Source organism: Antennarius striatus, chromosome 9 (assembly GCF_040054535.1).
Source record: "Antennarius striatus isolate MH-2024 chromosome 9, ASM4005453v1, whole genome shotgun sequence".
Classification (NCBI taxonomy): domain Eukaryota; kingdom Metazoa; phylum Chordata; class Actinopteri; order Lophiiformes; family Antennariidae; genus Antennarius; species Antennarius striatus.
In genome coordinates, this window is record NC_090784.1 from 3,963,311 (window position 1) to 3,985,762 (window position 22,452).

General features: G+C 42.9%; 1 protein-coding gene across 1 annotated transcript in view; it reads left to right on the forward strand.

The window, feature by feature from the left end:
• Positions 1-4,596: 4,596 nt before the first annotated feature.
• Positions 4,597-22,452, forward strand: part of LOC137601440 (NIPA-like protein 2) — a 28,057-nt gene continuing 10,201 nt past the window's right edge. The window contains exons 1-3 of the mRNA XM_068323621.1: positions 4,597-5,048; positions 18,975-19,043; positions 20,944-21,112. Coding sequence (XP_068179722.1) covers positions 4,962-5,048; positions 18,975-19,043; positions 20,944-21,112 — 325 coding nt within the window. The 5' untranslated portion in view covers positions 4,597-4,961. The remainder of the gene's footprint in view (positions 5,049-18,974; positions 19,044-20,943; positions 21,113-22,452) is intronic.

Sequence of the window (22,452 nt, forward strand, 5' to 3'; positions counted from 1 at the left end):
GGTGGTGTGAAACTCGCTCACACAAGAGACCAAAATTCAAGAAACACACTGCGTTGTGGTCAAAACAGATTTTACATTTATTGAACTATTAGGAACCGGCAACCTCTTTTTCCTCAATAAAATAACCTGGTGATTTGTGGGTCGTGAGTTTGACACCTGTGATTTCCTGGCAAAGCAAAGCACGCCTACGGTTGGTGCACGGTGTCCTTCAGATAGACCGGTTGGTGAAGGTAACAGGACTTGTAAAGGTGACTCATTATCGACTTCTCTTTTCATCTTCGTGTTCTTTCTGCACTGAATCGAGGTTGTTCTTCAGGGTTATCCAACCATCACGCACTGTCAGTAAATTGTCATTATGCGAACAGCCCACCCCAAAACATGATGGTGATAGATAGAATCACAATGTGTGTTTTTCTGTCAATGTCACTGAAGCAACTACAGAGTGAACCAAAATGATACATGGAAAATAAACTGAGTGTGTTTGTGTGTAGGTGGGTGCAGTCAGAAAAACAGATACTGACATTATTTTATCCATCTATCCATTTTCTTGTAGAATGAGACGACTGTAATCGGCTCGTCTTCTGCCGTTTTTCTGCCTTGCAGGTCACAGGAGTTGCTGGAGCCTATCCCAGTTGACTACTGGTGAAAGGCGGGGTTCACCCCAAATGTGTCGCCAGAACATCACTGGGCCACATGAAAAACAAACACACAACATCTATGGACAGTTTGGAGTGACCGATTTACCTAATCTGCACATTTTTTGGAGGTGGGTGGAAGCCGGAGAACCCGGAGAGAACCCACGCAGATACGGGGAGAACATACAAACTCCACACAGAGACGAATCAAATCCGGAACCTTCTTGCTGTGAGGCAGCAGCGCTACCCACTGCTCCCCTGTGCCACCCTGACATTATTTCATGTTAGAATATTAAATGGCATTACTGAATAAGTAATGTCATTATTAATAGTATAAAATAAAAATGATACAACTTGATAAAAAATCAAGTTTAAGTCATTTTACTCCATTTTACATGTGTCCGCCACAAATATTGGAATCGTAAAATCACTGGTAAACTGTTAAAAGCACATAATATCAATTATTGTACAATACAGCAAAATAAAAACAGATAATATCATATTATTAGCCTGTAACAACCCCCGTGACGTTGGAAGAAGTGGGTATAGAAAATGAATAGATAGATGAATATTAAAATATCAAATATGATTGCTTGTAAGGTTAAAATACACCTGTATTATCCAAATATTATTTATAATTTATTCATAAATAAAGTACAGTACAGAACTGGGAATGGTTGTCTTCAGTTTAACTCACATTTCATCTCTTGGAACCAGTTAACAACGTAAGCCGAGGTTCACCTGTATTAGTGTCTGTCTTCCAGACTATATAAATTAAATTGCAGTGAAATGACTGCTTTATTATTGGATGCTTTTCATTCATGGATAGTGCTATTATATTCACAGGATAACTCAGTGTTGTGTTCTCATTTATAATGACCTATCAATCAACATGTGTTGGCTTCTTTTTGTCATGAATCTATTTGAAATGTATTTTGCAGGACATAGTTATACTAATGTGCTAATGCTAACATGTGCGCGTAACACAAATGTAAGCATAGTCCTTACGCCTATGTGTTTGTGTGTGTGTGTGTGTGTGTGTGTGTGTGTGTGTGTGTGTGTGTGTGTGTGTGTGTGTGTGTGTGTGTGTGTGTGTGTGTGTGTGTGTGTGTGTGTGTGTGTGTGTGTGTGTGGCAAGGGAGGCTGGTTATAATTAAAAGTGAGCAGGAGCACCATCTGCTCATGATCATTTCATTTTCAGCAGAACAAAAAAGCATTTATTATTCATCTGTTCACCCAAAGGAAGTCAGATCAGTGACATCCCATAAAAGACATGACAACAAAGTGTTTCAGTATATCACTTTAACCGGGCTCCACCTACCGGGGTGCACCTACCGGGCTACACCTACAGCCGGACCAACATTGCAGTGAGCTCAGATTTGGTCCTCCTGATGTGGTCAGTCTTTGCTTGTTTTGATCATCGGTTTCTTTAAGTTTGCTGGTTATGGGGTTTCTAAAAGTGATGATGAGAGGTGACAGGTACTGCAGCTGGTAAATGACTCATCCCCTATTGCATTAGTTTATGGTGAATGTGCCCTTCATTAGCTGTTGTACCAACCACAGCTCTCAAGAAGAGTTTAAATAGCTCACTGAAACCAGCTCATATTTGTTTCCATATCGAACAAAATTGTTAATTTTATGTACATCTTCACTCTCAGAAGGATTTAATCCCATGAGTACCATCCCTCCAACCAGAATAGACATCATAAGTAGAGGTACAGAATGGGTTTTAAAGAAATTTATAAAATATCTCCTCTTCTGAACTTCCAGACATTCACCACTACAGAGCACACAGAGGTGTATCAGTGATGCTCTGGAGCTGATTTGCTTCTTCCCTGGAAACATGTGGCATGTGGAGGGTCAGATGGATTCCATCAAGGAAATACACTCCTTTTTAAGAGTACATTTATTCACACAAAAAAATTACAGAAGAATCACATTCACACAAAATCCAAAAGAGATTCACACAAAAAGGAATTCACATTCAAAAACAATTAATAGTAGTTAAATAATTTTTAAAAAAATATAAAAAATATAATTGTAATCATACAATGTCATTTGTTTACTTTTGCTTTTGTGAAGTATGAATAAATCGGAAATTTGTTTGCTGAACGCTCTGATTAAAAAATTTTTTTTGAAAAAGTCAAAACAGAAAAATGTAACTATTGAACATTAAACAAGAATACTTGAAGATTTTTACATGAGGTATCTAAGTCAGGATTCTCAGACCGATTATTCACTTTGGATTAACTAGAATGTGCCTTTGAAATAAAAGATGTTTCACCAGCTAAATAAACATAATATACAGTACATAAACTAGCGGGAGCACATGGAAATTCCATGATAAAACAATAATATCAGACTTCATACCAAACATATGAAAAGACTAAATACCTTGTTCTACTGAGCTAACGCTACACTGCTAACGTGGAGAGCTCCAGCTAAAAAACAGCCAACTGATGCGAGCTTTTGCTGCCACACAACCTGAGACACGGTGATGTCATGTATCCCAGCGCATATTCCTTCTAGATTACTTTACTACCTGCACAGTGATTTCTACATTTTATTAGAACAATAAAAGTTAAAGTCTTTGATGATGTAACTTTCCAGAGTTGGAAACATCCTGTTGCGAGCATTGGACGCAGGAACCAAAACCAGCAGGAAGTCCATTACGGTGCCGACGCCATCCTGACCTCCGTTAAGTCTGTAATCCAGTGGACAGACTTTTCTAAATCATCCATACAGAATGAGATCATAGTAGGGATTCAGCTCGTCTTCATCGGAGGAGCATTAATAAACTCAACAGAATCTGCAGCAGAAACACAACTGGACGGTCTGATGATGTTTCCTTGTTGTTTTTGGCCATAGATTGGTTGTTGATTGCGTTCTTAAGCAAGACTGGAAAGAAACTTAACAAACGTGCAAAGTGAAGCTTTCTCAACTAAAAAGAATTTCAGCCTTTTTACCTGAGTTTAGCCCATTTTTTTGATGACGGTACGGCAGCATTTAGAAAAGTTTTCACCCCCCGCTGTTCGCAAACGGACGGACATCGCAAATATAAGTATCCTTTTTGGCTGAAGCAGTCATTGTGTAAACAGACATATTGGCTCTGGCTAAGACGGGATTCTCTTTTTGTGACGCAATCCTTTCCTCTCTTTCAGTCGAAGTTTTACTCAGACTTTGTTGCCTGTTTCGGCTTTCTGCCCAAAAACATGAAAATTGTTGGAACAGTTATGACACTATACAATTGTGTTAACAAGGAAGTCCAGGTATAGTTATTTCTTCTCCTAACATACCAGATGCTTTACACCATATTGGTTCCTTCTGGCAGAACGTGATTGGTTGGGCGCTTGATTGACAGGTAGTGGGAGGAGTTGGTGACAGTGTGACAGCGTGAGACTTTCGAGTGAGCTTATTCAAATACATAGGTGGGGATTAGAACTAAACATGTCATTGTGAGGAAGATGAATCTGTGAGGAAGGACTTCATCAGATGTTCCTAAAGAACAGTGATCCCAAAAAAAACTCAAAGTCCACCACAGCTATGTTTCTGAGGTAGTCCTGGATCCTTTCATCTGCCGTCAGTAACCTGATTACATTCTACACAACGTCCCAAATCAAGTCCCAAGGGATTTGACAAAGGCAGTTGTTCGTAAGCAAAACCACAGTTAATTTACAAGCTACAGGTAGTTCATATGGAATGTTGCAGAAGTAGAGGCCTTTCCGATGAATGGGGTATTTCTTTAATAAAAACCTAATCACTGCAGACGTTTGCCAATACTCTTAATACGTACATCCTCCTCCACTCATTTGGACGACCGTCGTCCAGGTTTCTCTGTCATGCTGAATAAATCCAGCAGGTGGCGCCATATTTAACCCTGCTGTAACATACAGTAGGGCCCTTATCAATTGTTGTACGGAGCCAAAAAGTCCTGTACGTTCAACACCGTTTACGTCCACGACGGAATGCACACCTGTTGTCACGTGGTGCAGGGCAAACGCTCGTGCATCACCTCGTGATGCGTTAAAGTACTTTAGAGTGGGCCTACTTGACGCAGTGTACGTGTTGATCATATTTGACGATTGGAGCGTTATTCATTCACAACTTATAACATAGACTACAAAACTTAGACCTGGGGCCACGTGAACTTCTAGCGTTGTTTTTTCCCGACCGACTTGAAGTCAACACGAACTCCAGTCGCGTCTCGTTTCCCACAGGAGACAGGGACGTGGGTGCCGGATGACATGCGGTGAAAGGCGACCTAAGATGTGATAAAAGTGCGAGCTTCTGGGAAGGATTATTTCCTGATCAAAGAAAAAGGAGAAAATGGAGAATTCAAGTTTTCAGCGATCAACCCCGAGCAGGAGCTCCGCTCAGCCCCTCCGCGCAGACATCCTGGAAAATCCACTGCAGGTTAGGAAGTTTGTTTGTTTGGTCAGCTGAAGGGAAACGTTTGTCAAATAAGAATTTTACTTTGAAGAGACTTCTTCCACTGAGGTCTGTCACTCAGAATTTAGTGTAACAAGAGATGCGAAGTGTTTTTTCTCATTTAAATTAAATGACATAGAATTCAAGAACATTGAAATGCTTAAATGAAACGCATTCAGTGTTTTTTTTTAATGTAATAACTTTATTAATTTGAAAAATGTTAACCTACAAGACAGTTATCCTCCTCCATTACTACTGCAAATCAGTCAAGTTGGAAGAAGAAAAAAAATTCAACGCCCACTGTAAATTTGGTTTACTGGCAGAAAAAAAATAAGATTTTGAAATTAGCAAATCAAACAACAGTTTATATAGCTTGATTCAACAGATTTTACAAATGTTTTTTCCACAAATATCACACCTTATTTTGGAATTAGAGACTCCAGTCTCTAAAAGGTTCAACTCATGTTGAAAAGCATCATTGGTAGAGACTCTAGCTGCTATGACCTGCTCCTGACGTGATGCAGCTTCTGGTTCCTGAGGAACTTTGATCCATTCCTCCAGAAGGCCTCCAGTGTTCCCGATTTTTCCTTGTTGCAACCACCTTCTTAAAGTCCCACCACTGATTTTCCACGGATTGCAATGAGGTGTCTGTCTCTGAAATGATCCAGGACTTAAAAGTTCTATCACCCGTTGAAATATCTGCTGTACTGAGCTATTTAAAGTGCTCTTTCATGATTTGATTTTTCTAAACATGTTATAAGTCATACATTGCTTCAATAAATCATCACAGTGGGTGGATAACAACTGCGTATTAAAGTGTATTGCCTTTGTTTACTGTTTATATGAATCAAGCTGAACCAGTTTCAGCTCTTCAGCTCCGCTGCAACAATTCAGAGACGATGTTTGTCCTGTGTTATTTGTTTGACTGTCAGGAGCTTCCCTCCCTGATCTCTGTTTTGAGCAGGAAGTCACTCACTATTATCCAAGAGGAGTTTATGTTGTAAATGAATAAAAAATAGTTGGAAGAGAGACCTCCAGAGCTCTTTGAGTAATGAGCACTCTCTGGATTAGGAGCCTCACAGATCTATGGATGCTGGCACCTGTGAGGACCACTTTCAGTCGGGACTACATATTTTACATACATTTCATTGATAGGTCATTTCGTTCTTTTGAGGTCCTAACTGTTGACGTGGACCCTTCTGATTGTGTGAATTAAGTACATTATGTGTGTGTCTGTTTGTGTATGGTCATTTAAAGTCTCCTTCTTTGGTGTTAGGCAGCTCTCTGCCCTCCTACACTCATGTGTTCACATTCTCCTCATGCTCATCTTCCTCTGTCAGTGTGTGCCTCTGTCTGAAATGTGATGTTACCAACATGGGGCAAAATGCGAGAGGACCAGAGGAGGACCGGGAGGCGTGAGTAATGACTAATGGCCCATGGGTGTGGGTTGTGAGAGAATAGATCCACTGTAAGAGTCCTGAACAGCCGGATAATGATCTCAGCGCCCCCCCCCCCCACGTCAATCACTACCCACCACCCCAGAGAGCATCCCAACACTGAGGGGACAATATCAGTCTGTGCTGTGCTTTAACTGCCTCCCAGAGATGAAAAACTTTACAGCGCTGTGACTACAAATAAATCTTAATGTTCCAGGAGAAAAACACAATTTTGCATCTCATTGGTCGACTCCTCTTACAAAATAAGAACTGGAGACATCCACATGTCCCCATAGAAAGAAATTAGTGCTGCTGAAACAGCTCATAATGTTGTAAATTTAAAAGTTTATTTTTGTTACAGATGAAATTATGTAAATTTGGTCTGCAGAACTACTGAATCAGAGACTACATTAACAGTTTCCAGAGGAAGTGAAGAAAGGGAGGGAGGGAGGACGCGACCATAACAGTTAAAACTTCTGCAGTAAGCTGGACTACATCACTGCCAAGTTAGTCTTCAGTCTGCTTGGCCCAGACTTCTCACAGAGATTGGTTCTATGTAACTGACCGTGAATGTTCACCATCTACTTTGGAATAACCATCAACCCTCTCCCACCCCCCACCCCCATTTTTAAAAAGTAGAGCACCCTCTTGCTCCAGGGCAAAAATTATTCTGATGTTGATGATACTATTTGTTCCGAGAATGGCAAAGTAGAGCATTTGTCTGGTTTAGTTAGTCTCTAACACATTCAGAGTGTTGGATGTATATCGAATGTATGAGTTTTACTGGGTTGGAAGAAAATCTTGTGACTTTTCGGTCACAACGATTCTGTCAAACCTTTGATCGAGCAGCAAACAGGTGATGGTAGAAACTAGTCAGGAGTTACGTCAGTGATCTGTGTGGATCTCTGGGAGGTTTTGTGATCATGTTCCTATCAGTCAGATATGCTAACAGGAAGACAGCGCATATTTTTCGATTGTAATCTAAAGGATGACCTAATATCTGTAGGATGCTGACATAAGTCTCTTAGCTTACTCTGATCCGTGCCTGTACCACCACCTCCGCTCCAGAGATCAGACCATCACAAGGAGAGACAAACAGCCATTGTTAGTGGACACAAAGGAATAATCTGTTTGTCCGTCTGTTTGTCCATCTGTCTGTCTGTCAGTCTCCCTGTCTGTAAGTCAGTCTCTCTGTCTGTGTGTCAGTGTCCCAGTCAGAAGGAGGAGGAGGATGGTTATTTTTCCTCCTCATTGTGACCCTTTCAGCTTCTGTTGCTTTGCTTTGTATTCAGGCAAAGGGATTCAAACGTATTGCTCTTAGTAGCTAAATAAGGTTACCATACTGTATAGGTTCAAGTTTACTTTTTCAGTGTAAAGCTTATGATAAATTGCTTGTCGCGAGAGGTTTGTACCATTGCATGAGCCTGTATGTGGTAGATAAATGTCCTCAGAAGGATCCAGGAGTTAAGACAACTTTAAGAATATAAAGCAGGTTTCAGGTTGAAAAACACTTTACTTCAAGCTCCGCTTTAATTCATGTTGACATGTTTGTAGATTAAGGAAGAAACATCCAGAGAAATGACTGGAAACGCAGTCTGACTTTATCTCTGACATTTATGTTTCCACATTTATATTGACTGCAATTACATTTATTAAAAAATCCAAACATTCCACCACAAGGCCTGTGACAGAAAAGTGAACGTATTGCTCACATACTGACACGTCTGTGATTGTAAATCGAATGCGCCCATGTAGTTCACATAGATTCTGTTTTCCTGTTAGATATTGAGACTGATATTGATGAATGGACAGCAGATGGAATACCTTTTGAGTTTGTGTCATCATGTTTTTAGAGTAAGTTAACTCTAGGATCATTTATGATGTTGCCCCTCACCATCCGCATCAGGCTTCCTTCTCTGAGTCATCATGTCCCATGTTGCTACCAGTTCGGTTGTCAATCATTAATGAATTGATGAATCACCTCCACCAAATGGGTTATGTGATTGACTTTTTTCTGTTTGTCACCATTATTACATAAAAACTAAGGTATGGATTTGCATGTCCTCGAGGCAATTGAAGTTTGGGAACGATCCAGATCAGAGTGTGGAATTTGTTTGAGGGCATTGGAGGAGGTTTACTGTCAGCTGTTTTGTGGTGTTTTTTCATGGCAGCTGAATCCCACCTGTGTAGCAAATGAATTACTTTTTAACACAGTTTAAAGGCATATGCGATGTAATCAACTCTGTTATGTGAGTGGCCTAGAACAAACTACCCTTCATCTATTGCACAAACATGTGCTGAAGTCAACACTCAACCTCAATGACCTGGATAGGGGTTCCAATTTGCCGCATCCCAAACCTATATATTTCAATAAGCTCACTTGTAAACCTCACGCTGATATGTTTCCGGCATCTACCTGGAATTTTGGGCTGTTAACCAAGTTAGCTCCGGTCTTCACATTTGTGAAGACCAGAGCTTGGCTTCGTCAAACATAGCGGTTTATATTCTCAGAATCAGAATCAGCTTTAATTGCCATCTTGTGTTAAAAAACAGACAACAAATTTGTTTCCACCAGGTGGTGTCTCAAACTGTACATTCGTACATTAAATTTAACTATGCTAAATACTATAAATAACTATGCTAAATACAAAAACACAAAATGCAGTAGGTGGAGGGGGGACACAATGTACAAGTGCAGAGTGCATGTGTAAACAGAGTTCAATGACTGGAAAACAAGATAATTTAACATTTGCTGTTCAAGTGTGTTATGGCTTAGGGGAAGAAACCGTTCTTTAACCTGGTGGTTTTTGAGAGGAGGGCTCTGTAGCACCTCCTGGAGGGTAGACTTTTATTCTTTGATTGTGATGGACCTCACGTTGTCATGTGGGGAATCCCGATGCTTTATGCACCAGGACCAAACTCACGAAGCCGGCATGTACCCGGATGGCCGGACCGTAATGCCGAAGCGGCTTACGTCTTTGCGTTTGTCTGTCCCACACACGTGGAGTCCTTACGGCTTCTTCGGACCCAGCGGTTTGTTTTCTTGTGACGGTGAAGAAAAAAAAGAAAACAAATGAAGTCTGATATTGTTTTATTGTGGAATTTCCACGGGTTCCCGCTAGTCTTCTATATAATTTCATAAAGCACCGATCAGCGTCTTATCAGTATCCTGAGAACAACCGTCCTATTTCATCCATCAGTGGCCTTCTGCAGAAGAGTGCAAGTCATCCTGGTGTTTCTCTGCTATGAAAAGGTCTAACTGAATTTGCATTGCCAACCCTTTTTCTCTTTGTAACCATAAAGATCTCAGAATCAAAAGGCATGGACCACCAGTGCTGAGCAGCAATACCACCACTATTCACTGGGTCCCACTGAATGTCTAGTAAAGTATGGTTCTATACATGGAGGAGAGGTGTGGATCAAACAGGACAGCATTCTCTTTGAAGCTACTGATTCACCCTCAGCAATATCTTTGAGGAGGAACTGAATGTTGACGTGGCCTGTTGGTGATAGTCAACATTTTCCCAATGATCTCAATGAGCATTTAATTTTTACTTTATATATCATTTGGCTTGTATATTAATGCGAATGTTTACTTATATTAGGTTTATATCAATATTAATATTCCAAACATGACATGTTAGTGGCAATTAAAGATATCAGATAAATTTAAAGTTTGGTATTCCCCTGCAACCTGTGGTGGAGATAAAAGTTCACAGTAGCAGATAATGAAATACATAAATCCAGACACTTGAAAATGTTACTGAAGTCCTGCCCCTATTTGCCTATTCACCTGAGAAAAGGAAAATAATTTGTCTTCTCGTTGATTTCTGGCTTCACCGTCTAAATGATGTCTGGGCAGAGTCAGAGCCCGTATTAGTTCATTTTTTTTCTAGTTTATATTCTTATTTTTTATCTCATGTTACACACAGAGAAAATGCTACTTTTCACCAATCTATAGATGAAGTTGTGTTGAAGTGCGTCAAATAATAATATAACTGTTTCCTAGCAGTAAAACTATACAAATGGTGAGAACATTGGTTCAACAAGGGCAGTCCAGCACAGGAAGCTCTGTGGCTTGCTCTCCTTAAGTAAATCCTGTGATATTTGCTAAGGAAGCAAAGGCACTCCCAGTGTACCTGCCTCGCCTGCCTTGTTTGCTCTGCATAACCAGCAAATCTCTCTCTCCCTTCTTTCTCCCACTCTGGAGTGTGGATTTGTTTCTCTCAGTGGGCAGATCAGTAGGCTCCTTCTGTCTGGGCGATGTGCTGATTCCTGCTGCGTCCGCCTATACTGCAAATGCCTCTCGCTTCCACCAACACAGAAAAGAGACAGAAAACAAACCGATGCATTAAAATAATTCACTGCCATAATATTGGAGTCATTTTCAGGCACACTCCATGGAATATGAATGAATCCAATATAAATGGAGATTAATCCGTTGTCACTCTTTGTCCTAATCACAATACCCCATCCCTACACACACACACACACGCACACACACACACACACACACACACACACACACACACACACACACACACACACACACACACACAGACACACACACACACACGGACACACACACACAGACACACACACACACACACACACACACATCCATCCTCCACTCTGCACATTCTTGTGTAGGGTAGTGTGTTCCATTACTTTAGGGACTGGAGGGGTAGATGTCATCTAGCTGAAAGATTGCTGCCATTCCAATAAAATTGTTGGATTGTTGATTGTAGAATAAACACTAGTTACATGTTTTTACAATATAACTAGTTGGAATTGTTCAAAACTGCATAAAACAGTGATGTTTTTACCATCACTGTTTTATGCAGTTTTGAACAAAAAACTTTGTTTGGTCTGTCTTACAAATGAGGTTAGATACTTGTGACAGCAGGTACATATAATATTATAATGAGATCAAGCCTGAGCAGAACAGAGATCTAATCTACCATCCATCCATCCATTCATTCTCTTCCGCTTATCCGGGGTCGGGTCGCGGAGGCAGCAGCTTAAGCAGGGAAGCCCAGACTTCCCTCTCCCTAGCCACTTCGTCCAGCTCCTCCGGGAGAATCCCAAAGCGTTCCCAGGCCAGCCGGGAGACATAGTCTCTCCAGCATGTCCTGGGTTGTCCCCGGCGCCTCCTCCCGGTAGGACGTGCCTGGGAGGCGTCCAGGAGGCATCCTGACCAGATGCCCGAGCCACCTCATCTGGCTCCTCTCGATGCGGAGGAGCAGCGGCTCGACTCTGAGTCCCTCCCGGATGACCGAACTCCTCACCCTATCTCTAAGGGAGAGCCCGGACACCCTGCGGAGGAAACCCATTTCGGCCGCTTGTATCCGGGATCTTGTTCTTTCGGTCATGACCCACAGCTCGTGACCATAGGTGTGGGCAGGAACATAGATCAACAGGTAAATCGAGAGCTTTGCCTTTCGGCTCAGCTCCTTCTTCACCACGACAGACCGATACAGAGTCCACATCACTGCAGACGCTGCACCTATCTGCCTGTCGATCTCCCTTTCCATTGTACCCTCACTCGTGAACGAGACCCCGAGATACTTGAACTCCTCCACTTGGGGCAGGATCTCATCCCCAACCTGGAGAGGGCACTCCACCCTTTTCCGACTGAGGACTAGGTCTCAGATTTGGAGGTGCTGATTCTCATCCCAACCGCTTCACACTCAGCTGCGTACTGCTCCAGTGAGAGTTGGAGATCACGGGTTGATGAAGCCAACAGCACCACGTCATCTGCAAAAAGCAGAGACGCAATACTGAGGCCACCAAACCGGACACCCTCAACGCCTTGGCTGCACCTAGAAATTCTGTCCATAAAAGTTTTGAACAGAATCGGTGACAAATGGCAGCCTTGGCAGAGTCCAACCCTCACTGAAAATGAATCCGACTTACTGCCGGCAATGCGGACCAAACTCTGACATTGGTCGTACAGGGACCGAACAGCCCTTATCAAGGGGTTTGGTACCCCATACTCCTGAAGCACCCCCCACAGAACCACCCGAGGAACACGGTCGAACGCCTTCTCAAAGTCCACAAAACACATGTAGACTGGTTGGGCGAACTCCCATGCCCCCTCAAGGACCCTGCGGAGGGTGTAGAGCTGGTCCACTGTTCCACGGCCAGGACGAAAACCACATTGCTCCTCCTGAATCCGAGATTCGACTTCCCGACGGACCCTCCTCTCCAGAACCCCTGAATAGACCTTGCCAGGGAGACTGAGGAGTGTGATCCCCCTGTAGTTGGGCACACCCTCTGGTCCCCCTTCTTAAAAAGGGGGACCACCACCCCAGTCTGCTAATCCAGAGGCACTGTCCCCGATGTCCACACGATGTTGCAGAGATGTGTCAACCAGGACAGCCCCACAACATCCAGAGCCTTTAGGAACTGCGGGCGGATCTCATCCACCCCCGGGGCCCTGCCACCGAGGAGCTTTTTAACTACCTCGGTGACCTCAACCCCAGAGATAGGAGAGCCCTCCTCAGAGAACCCAGACTCTGCTTCCTCATGGGAAGGCGTGTCTGCGGGATTGAGGACGTCTTCGAAGTATTCTCCCCACCGAGTCACAACGTCCCGAGTTGAGGTCAGCAGTGCCCCATCCCCACTATACACCGTGTTGATGCTGAACTGCTTACCCCTCCTGAGACGCCTGATGGTGGACCAGAATTTCTTCGAAGCCGTCTGGAAGTCGTCCTCCAAGGCCTCACCGAACTCCTCCCACGCCCGAGTTTTTGCCTCAGCAACCACCAAAGCTGCATTCCACTTGGCCTGATAGGACTCCTTTTTCAGCTTGACGGCATCCCTTACCGCTGATGTCCACCAGCGGGTTCTGGGGTTGCCACCATGACAGGCACCGACCACCTTACGGCCATTGCTGCGGTCGGCCACCTCAACAATGGAGGCGCGGAACATGGTCCACTCAGACTCAATGTCCCCCGCCTCCCCCGGAACGTGGGTGAAGTTCTTCCGGAGGTGGGAGTTGAAACTCCTTCTGACAGGGGATTCCGCCGGGCGTTCCCAGCAGACCCTCACAATACGTTTGGGTCTGCCAGGTCGGACCGGCATCTTCCCCCACCATAGGAGCGAGCACACCACCAGGTGGTGATTGGTTGACAGCTCCGCCCCTCTCTTCACCCGAGTGTCAAAGACATGCGGCCGCAAGTCCGATGACACGACCACAAAGTCGATCATCGAACTGCGGCCTAAGGTGTCCTGGTGCCAAGTGCTCATATGGACACCCTTATGTCTGAACATGGTGTTCATTATGGACAGTCCGTGACAAGCACAGAAGTCCAATAACTGAACACCACTCGGGTTCTGATAGGGGGGGCAGTTCCTCCCAATCATGCCCTTCCAGGTCTCACTGTCATTGCCCACGTGAGCATTGAAGTCCCTCAGCAGAACAATGGAGTCCCCAGTGGGAGCGCTCTCCAGCACCCCCTCCAAGGACTCCAAAAAGGGTGGGTACTCTGAACTGCTGTTTGGTGCATAAGCACAAACAACAGTCAGGACCCGTCCCCCCACCCAAAGGCGGAGGGAGGCTTCCCTCTCGTCCACCGGGGTGAACCCCAATGTACAGCCGCCAAGCTATAAATATACCCACACCTCCTTGGCGTCTCTCACCATGGGCAACTCCAGAGTGGAAGAGAGTCCAACCCCTCTCGAGAGGACCGGTACCAGAGCCCAAGCTGTGTGTGTAGGTGAGCCCGACTATATCTAGTCGGAACTTCTCGACCTCACACACCAGCTCAGGCTCCTTCCTTGCCAGAGAGGTGACATTCCACGTCCCAAGAGCCAGCTTCTGTAGCCAGGGTTGGATCGCCAAGGTCCCTGCCTTCGGCCACCGCCCAGCTCACAATGCACCCGACCCCTATGGCCCCTCCCACAGGTGGTGAGCCCATGAGAAGAGGGACCCACGTTGTCCTTTCGGGCTGTGCCCGACCGGGCCCCATAGTTGCAGGCCCGGCCGCCAGGCGCTCGCCTTCGAGCCCCACCTCCAGGCATGGCTCCAGAGGGGGGCCCCGGTGACCCGTGTCCGGGCAAGGGAAAACGTGGTCCATTGTTTGTAATCATCATTTAGGGTCTTTGAGCAGACCTTTGTCTGGTCCCTCATCTAGGACCTGTTTGCCATGGGTGACCCTACCAGGGGCAGAAAGCCCCAGACAACTCCTAGGATCATTGGGACACACAAACCCCTCCACCACGATAAGGTGACGACTCAAGGAAGGGATCTCTAATCTACCTTCTATCTGAAATTAAATCTGAAGTAGAAACTGCTGTGGGATTGAGTGACCTGTCTTTTGTAATCATTTGACAATACATAAATGTCTGATGATTGTATTTAAGGGGCGGCAGTGGCTCAGCGGTAGAGCAGATGCCTTTTAGACAGATCGCCCCAGCCATCGGTGGATCGAATCCCGCTCCCAGCAGGACATCACTGGAGTGTAAGCTGACGGTGGGAGGTGTCACACATGGACACACACTCTAATCTTGGTTTAGTTGTGAAGACATGTGTCCGATCATGTATGACCACAAAGCTGCAGTCAGCTCACCACACTATCTGCTTCAACATTTGAGGGTGGAGACCATCAGTTAACCCCATCAGTCCCCCCAAATCACCTTCATCACGCTTTCCTCTGCTAAAGAACCTCCTCCTCAATTGTGGTGTAACACACTCAAAGGCATGTATGAATAAGTGCACATACAGGAGCCTATATCCTCTTTACCTCTGGAGGTAAAGAGGATGTAGGATTGCTGTAGGTGTGTTACAGGTCAGACGACTCATCCTATTTGGTATCAAGGTAAATGTGGTGGAGGGCATGAAATAAGATACTGCAGATTGCAAAACTGATGAGTTAGACTACAGCACATGTGGTGGGTTTGAATTTAAATCAACCTTCATCCTCTCGGCTTAAATTCTTTACAGGCTTGGGAGAAGATGATGACTTGTGCTTCGCTGTAATGAAGATGCAGCATAAGCGGTTTCACCTCGAAAAGTTTGGTTGGTGGAATTATGTTCTGTGATGATAAGATGAAAATGAGTTGGTTTTTAGGCAGCAGTCTTGCCTCATTTCTTCACCTCCACACAGAAGCACAGATCAACATCCTGTGGATGTGTTACATCAGTCACTGTGTTAGCAAGCCTCACCCTCTGGCTTGAGTCATTGTATTCCTGCCATTTTGAGAAGGATAAACAGCAAAACTAGTGATGAATGGATGGATGGATGGATGGATGGATGGATGGATGGATGGATGGATGGATTCATAGATTGATTTTGTCAATTCTGAGTTCATTAATTTTGTAAACTAAACGTGGCAATCAAATTGATACTTACATAAATAGATTAATACATCTGTGTGAATCCCTTATATGTATGTACTGTATGTATGTATGTATTTATTTGTTTATTTATCTATCCATCCTACCATTGCAATGCCATGACATAATCCTGTCTATGTCTAAATGGCTCAATCCAGTTCTTTTTCAGTGAGGGGGGCTGACATTGACAGGCTTTACAGTGATCGGACATCACTGGAGCAAAGTGTAAGTGTAAGTTTGAGCAAAGGGTACCCCCATGACAGGTCCCCGGTTCATCACCTGACTGATGCACCTGGAGACTAACAACCACCCCCACTCTCATTCACACCTACTAGCAAATCACCTCACCCAGATTCAGCGTGTGTGCATGTGTGGTGGTTAACGCCGTGAGCTCACAGGTAGCAAGTTTGTCTTTGATGCAGACCGTAGGCCTCTCAGCTCAGAACTTGCATATTTTCCTCTTATCTATGTGGATCCCCCATCATAATCCAGCTTCCTCCCACTGTCAAAAGTAATCCATGTAATATCAGTTAATTGGTTAGCCTGTGACCCTGTGATGAGCTGGGACTTGTCCAGGGTGTACCCGACCTGTCAGTCAATGTCAACTGACAAAGACTCAAAACCTCGACAAGGTTAAGTGGGTAATTAAAACAATGGATGGATAAATTGAGGGATGTATAAATCATTCTAAATTATACGTGACAATTCTGCAACTGAATTGTGACATAATTGTTCTTCACCCACGCCGTCCAAACTGAGATTGTTCCCTTGTGATCAAACACACCGAATAAACAATGTTCTGTTGAAATCTGGCACCATCATTGGGTCTGGTGCTCCTCTGTATGCTTCACTCGGTGTTGTCCTTGGGCTGACCGGTTACAACTCTTCGCCCTCGTCCTGGGAATAGGATCTGGCCTTTTGTTGATGACTAGGAATGAGCCGTATAGACAGTTCCTCTCTGTCAGTGATGTGAAGAGATGATCCGTCCACCTCTGGGCTGTGTGATAGAAATTAACAGTTATGTTTGGAGAGCAGAGGAATTAATGTACCCTTCAGTCTTTGTTTATAGTGCTGTTGTCACATTGTCAATAATATCAGATAGATGGACAATATTGACAATAACTTTCCGCATGTCTTATCTCAAACAGCGGACCATTGAACGAAGCACTGACTCCCTTTTGTTTCTCTTTCATTCTTGCTGTAAGTTTCTCTCTCCTCTTATTGTCCAGTCCTCTTTTTTTGCTTTAATTCCCATCTCTATGCAGCTTTTCTCTCTTCTCTCTCTGCTCTCCATGTCTCATTTAATGCTCTGTCAAGGAATGAATACTTGGATGTTCTTGGCGGCTGTGTCTGCCTTTACAGTGATTGAGTTTCTTTCTTTAGGTTCTGATCATTTGCATTCCACCCCCAGTGCATGCTTTCATTTCTTTGTAAACTTTGTCTGCCCACAGCCTCCAATATGATTGTGATTTAAAATTAAATTTCCTCTTGGCAATAATTTTCCCTGCATATGAGTGAGAGTAGCCTGGGTTATAAATGGAACACTTGAACCAATGATTTCTCCTTCCATCATTTATTTCTTTACCCACCTCATGATATTGTGCACATCTCATGCATATCAAAACAGTAATGGTGTTTCTTTGTGGATGTAGTTTCTGTCAGTTCAACAGTTCTGTGCAGGTACTTATTTTTTGAACTATTTTGAACTACAATATTTGCTGGACTGCGTTAGTAATTCTTGGTATGGATCCATACTGACTTCGGTGACCTCTTATTCATTTTAATCTGTACAATATGTTTGTTAATAGCACAACATGTGGTATTGTTGTGTTACTAATCAACGTATGTTGTGTTATTAACCAATGTATTGATTAATAATACAACCCCACCAGCATAAATGAGTTGTGTATACTATAAAAATTATACCTGTTAAACATCATCAATGTAGAATTGTTACTGTGAGCTTTTTAACATCCTAAAATGTTGAGGTAAAAAGAAAATGGTCATAAATAGTATATACTAGGCTATCTGCAACAGTATGCTATCCCTGTCACGATGGACATGTTAGCATACTAGCACACTTAACTAAAAAACTAAAAATAGCCTACCTGCTCAATATGAGAATTTAACATTATTATTGTGATCTTGTCAACATACTGACATTAGTATTTAGCTGTGCCTCTCAAAGCTGCTAGCACGGTCACCGACTGGCCCCCAGGTCAGATCTGGCCTTTTGACATATTATGAAACAGATTGTTAACTTTTATCATCAAAGGGATTGCCAGGATGCCTCTTTAGTACTGAAGCATATAGAACAGATCATAAAACATGAATTAGCATAATATTAGTTGACTAAATCCCAAATTATCCCAGTTTGAATCAGTTTTTCCTTTTTGTTATGTTATTCCTCGTGTTTTACATCATTATCATTAGAGGTTGGGTTTAAGGGCCTCACACTTGATTTGTACGTCAGCTGTGGACGAGGGTTGACTGCCTGGAACTCTTCTATTTTTGTTTAAATGCTCCCTCTCTTTGCTCTTACTGTTGTAATAAATTTTTGTTGTGACAATTATTCCCACATCAGTTCTTAAAACATCAGGCTGTTTTTGTGGCTTCTGTATACCAACCTGCATCCCAAATCTAAGAGAGGTTTCATTTATCGTGGGAAAGCGATGAAAGTGTTGTGTTTTTACCTTTGTGTTAAATCTGTGTTTGTGTGTGTGTGTGCGTGTGTGTGTGCATGCGTGCGTGCGTGAGTGCGTGTGTGTGTGTGTGTGTGTGTGTGTGTGTGTGTGTGTGTGTGTGTGTGTGTGTGATTGTGTGTGTGTGTGTGTGTGTGTGTGCGTGTGCGTGTGTGTGGTGCTGGTGCTGGTCCTGGTGCTTTTCATTACATGAGTGTGTGAGAACTGAAAGATGGATGTTATGAAACCATGGAAGCCTCTGTTGCACAGAAACACACTCACACACTAGTGCCTTTAAACAGAGCACCAATGGCACAATGTTCTACTTGGTTGTCATGGAAATGACAGATGCGACAGCGGTAGAGACAAACGGTTGAGAGCATTATGGGGTGTTTGGTGTTGTATGACAAGTAGAGCCTCACCTATTCTGCCTGTTTATGGTTTCTTCCCACAGACCTATCTCGTGGGAATCATAATCTCCATGTGTGGGAACGTCCTCATCAGCATTTCACTGAACATACAGGTAGGACTCCTGGAGCCTCGTTGCACCACACACACCACACACACTCAGCACTGAGCAGACTTTGAATTGTGGACACTCAGATTTCACTCCAAGTGGTTGAGACTGTTTTCTCTCTGTCTGTTTAGTAGCCCTTTAGCCAGCACAAACACCTGGATGCTGACTGTCATCTGCTATAATCTTGACAACAGATTTTGTGCAGCAGACAGACTCTTTGTACCTCATGCCAAGAGATCCCATTTGAATGGGAATCCATCCATCCATTAATTTTCTTGTAGTCGAGTTGATTGCAATCAAGTCATCTACAGCTTATTTTCTGCCTAGCGGCCTATCCCATCTGGGTGTGAAGAGGCTGGGTACACCCCGGATGAGATGCCAGCTCATTGTGGGGACACAGAAGACTAGCAACCATTCACAGTCACATCCACAGACATTTTGGTGTGACTGATTCACCTGACCTGCTTATTTTTGGAGGAAACCGTAGAACCCAGAGAGAACCCACACAGACAAATAGAGAACATACAAACTCTGAACAGACAGGTATGGAACCTGGAACCTCCTTGCTGTGAGGTGACAGTGCTTCCCCATAAATGTTTGAAAGTTATTTTTTATAAGGGAACTAGCTGATAACCATAAATTCTTATTGTCAAATCTCTGACCAGTGAAAAAGACAGACGTGTTGGAAATTACCAGTGTTTGTGTCCTGCTAAGTTGTGATGGATGGATAGATATGTTTGTACACAACTCTTAAACCAATTGTGTTAAATATCTAAATTTAGCACAATTGTGCTGTGACACATGTCAGGTTTCTAGTTGAATGACACATCAGGTTTGTAGCTGAATGTTTTCCACATGAAAATTAAACTAAAACTAAAACTGCATGTGACCGGTACAGAAAATAATGTATCTAGAGGTTTTTTTGAGGTTAAAATTGATGTTAATGAAATGGGGCGTTTGCCTACCAAGTGTTTTTAAGATGTCAATTTTTTTAATCAGATGAGATAATGTTTTACCATTTTAGCAAAATAGAATTATGAGGAAAATGAGGTATGTATGGACATGGATCAAAGTGTGACATGTGACACTTTAAGTTATTTACAGGCTTTATAAGACATGGCTTGGTTATGTAAAAATTTTGATATTTTGAAAGAATAATAATCCTTTTAATCAATATTTTGTCATCATTGTCTGTATTGGTTGTGTTTATCCTTTGTCCCCTGTAGAATAATAAATCCTGAATGTTGGGATTTATAATATAATTAAAGATAACACCACAAAGATTTTGGATTTTGGCCTTGAAGCTAACATTGACTTTATCAGAAAAAAAACTGAATGTTCAAGTGAGAGTGAAGTCGTCAGGTTTTTCTTTTTATTATAGTCATTGTAGTTGGAGGAAGGAGTTTTTCCTCTTCTTCATCAACAGTGCTTATAATGGCTCGCTGATACCTTTTCACCACTAGATGTTAATTTTCACTAAGTAATCCATCCAAGTCATTTAGAGAGTAAATATATTCCACATACTACAGAGAGGCTTCAGAGACCTAGGTCAAAAACATGATGGCTTTCTAAACTCACAACTGGCTGTGTTCTTGCAGACGAGGGTTTTACTGAGAGACAGACTGAGACAGCCATACTGAGAACATACATGCTCCTTACAGAACGGGACTTGAACCTGGAACCATCTTGCTGTGTGGTGACAGCACTGGCCACTGCGCCATCGTGCCACCCTGTTATACATATATACTGTATATGTATCTGTATCTGTGTGTGTGTGTGTGTGTGTGTGTGTGTGTGTGTGTGTGTGTGTGTGTGTGTGTGTGTGTGTGTTTTGTGCAGCTCTCAGTTATGGGCTCTACCTAACCACCCTGACCCCTGCTGCTCTTGTTCCCTTCCCTCCTGTCAGAAATATGCTCACGTCCGTCAGACCCAGCGGGGCTCTCAGCCCTACTACACGTCAGTTGTGTGGTGGTTCGGTCTGGCTCTCATGGGTGTGGGGGAGCTGGGGAACTTTGCGGCCTACGGCTTTGCCCCTGCATCTCTCATAGCCCCACTGGGCTGTGTGTCTGTCATCGGTACGTTAAATCTTTTTTTCCTCATACATTATCCATGCATAAATCTCGAGGGAACGGTTGCTCCCTCCCTGAACAATATGAAGAACGTGTTTTACTGTAGATTTTGTCACAATCAGGCTTTTTCATGCCAAGAACTCACATTTGTACAAGCTGAGAGCCTGACAGATTTAACTTTTTTTATGTAATGTATAAAAAACTCAAATATCTGATAAATGATAGTGATACTAAACATCTCATATTTTCCAATACAACGTCCCAGCTGTGTATTTATAGATAGAGTCTCTCCTTTAATGAATAAAGGCAGTGTTGCAACTCTGCAACAGATGGATGTGTCAATCATTTTGTTTCCCAGATCTATGTTTTTGAGCATCACTCTCTTAGTTACTGAAGAGTTTTACTCACAAAGTTGTCATGATATTTTGTGGACTCATTTTACGCCCCTGCCAAAGGGGATGTATGAGGTTATCTTCATCAGCATAAAGACAACAGATTCATCTACATTTATGTATGTGCATTTACATAAAAATATTACTTAGGCCACACAATGACGGATTTTTTTAAAACGCAACTTTTTTGTTGCGTGTATGCCTTCCATCCACACGACAACACAGATATCCGGAACGAAAACGCAACTTTTTGAAAACGCTGGCCGAGTTGGATTTATTTAAAAACGCTGCGTTGTCGTGTGGACGGTGTATCCGCAACTTTCTAAAATGCTGACGTCTTGTCTGCGACGAAAACCTCTGTGACGTCATATTTATGTGTTGTGTTGTGACAACAAAACACGGAGGATTCCTATTGGATAAAATGTGACTCAATACTGCCACCACATGGTTTGGCATGCTTATAGCCATCTTCGAAAACGCACTGGTGCGTTTTCGTGTGGACGGAGATTTTTTTTTGAAAATGCTGTCGTGTGGACACGAATCGTTTTTGATGCGTTTTTAAAAAGTTGCGTTTTCAAAAAATTCCGTCATCATGTGGACGGGGCCTTAAGGAACCCAGCAGCCATTCATCTACCATTTACTGAAAAAATTGAGAAAAAACATATAAATAGGTATATTTTTAAAAGGTTACAAACATAGATTATAAATAAATATGTATATATATAGGCTTGTAAATATCTGGAAACTGATCTATGGTATGAAAATATACAAACTACAGAAATAATCAAGTAATAATCAGGTAAATATTGATGATTTTATTTGACAGCTAGTTTGTTTTTAATCCATGTGTGCTATCTTACTTTCTGTAAGTAAATATAGCAACATATTTATGAGACATTAGTTGTTGGTTTTTTAAAATTCTGTACATGATCTTGAAATATGTGCGTGCACACA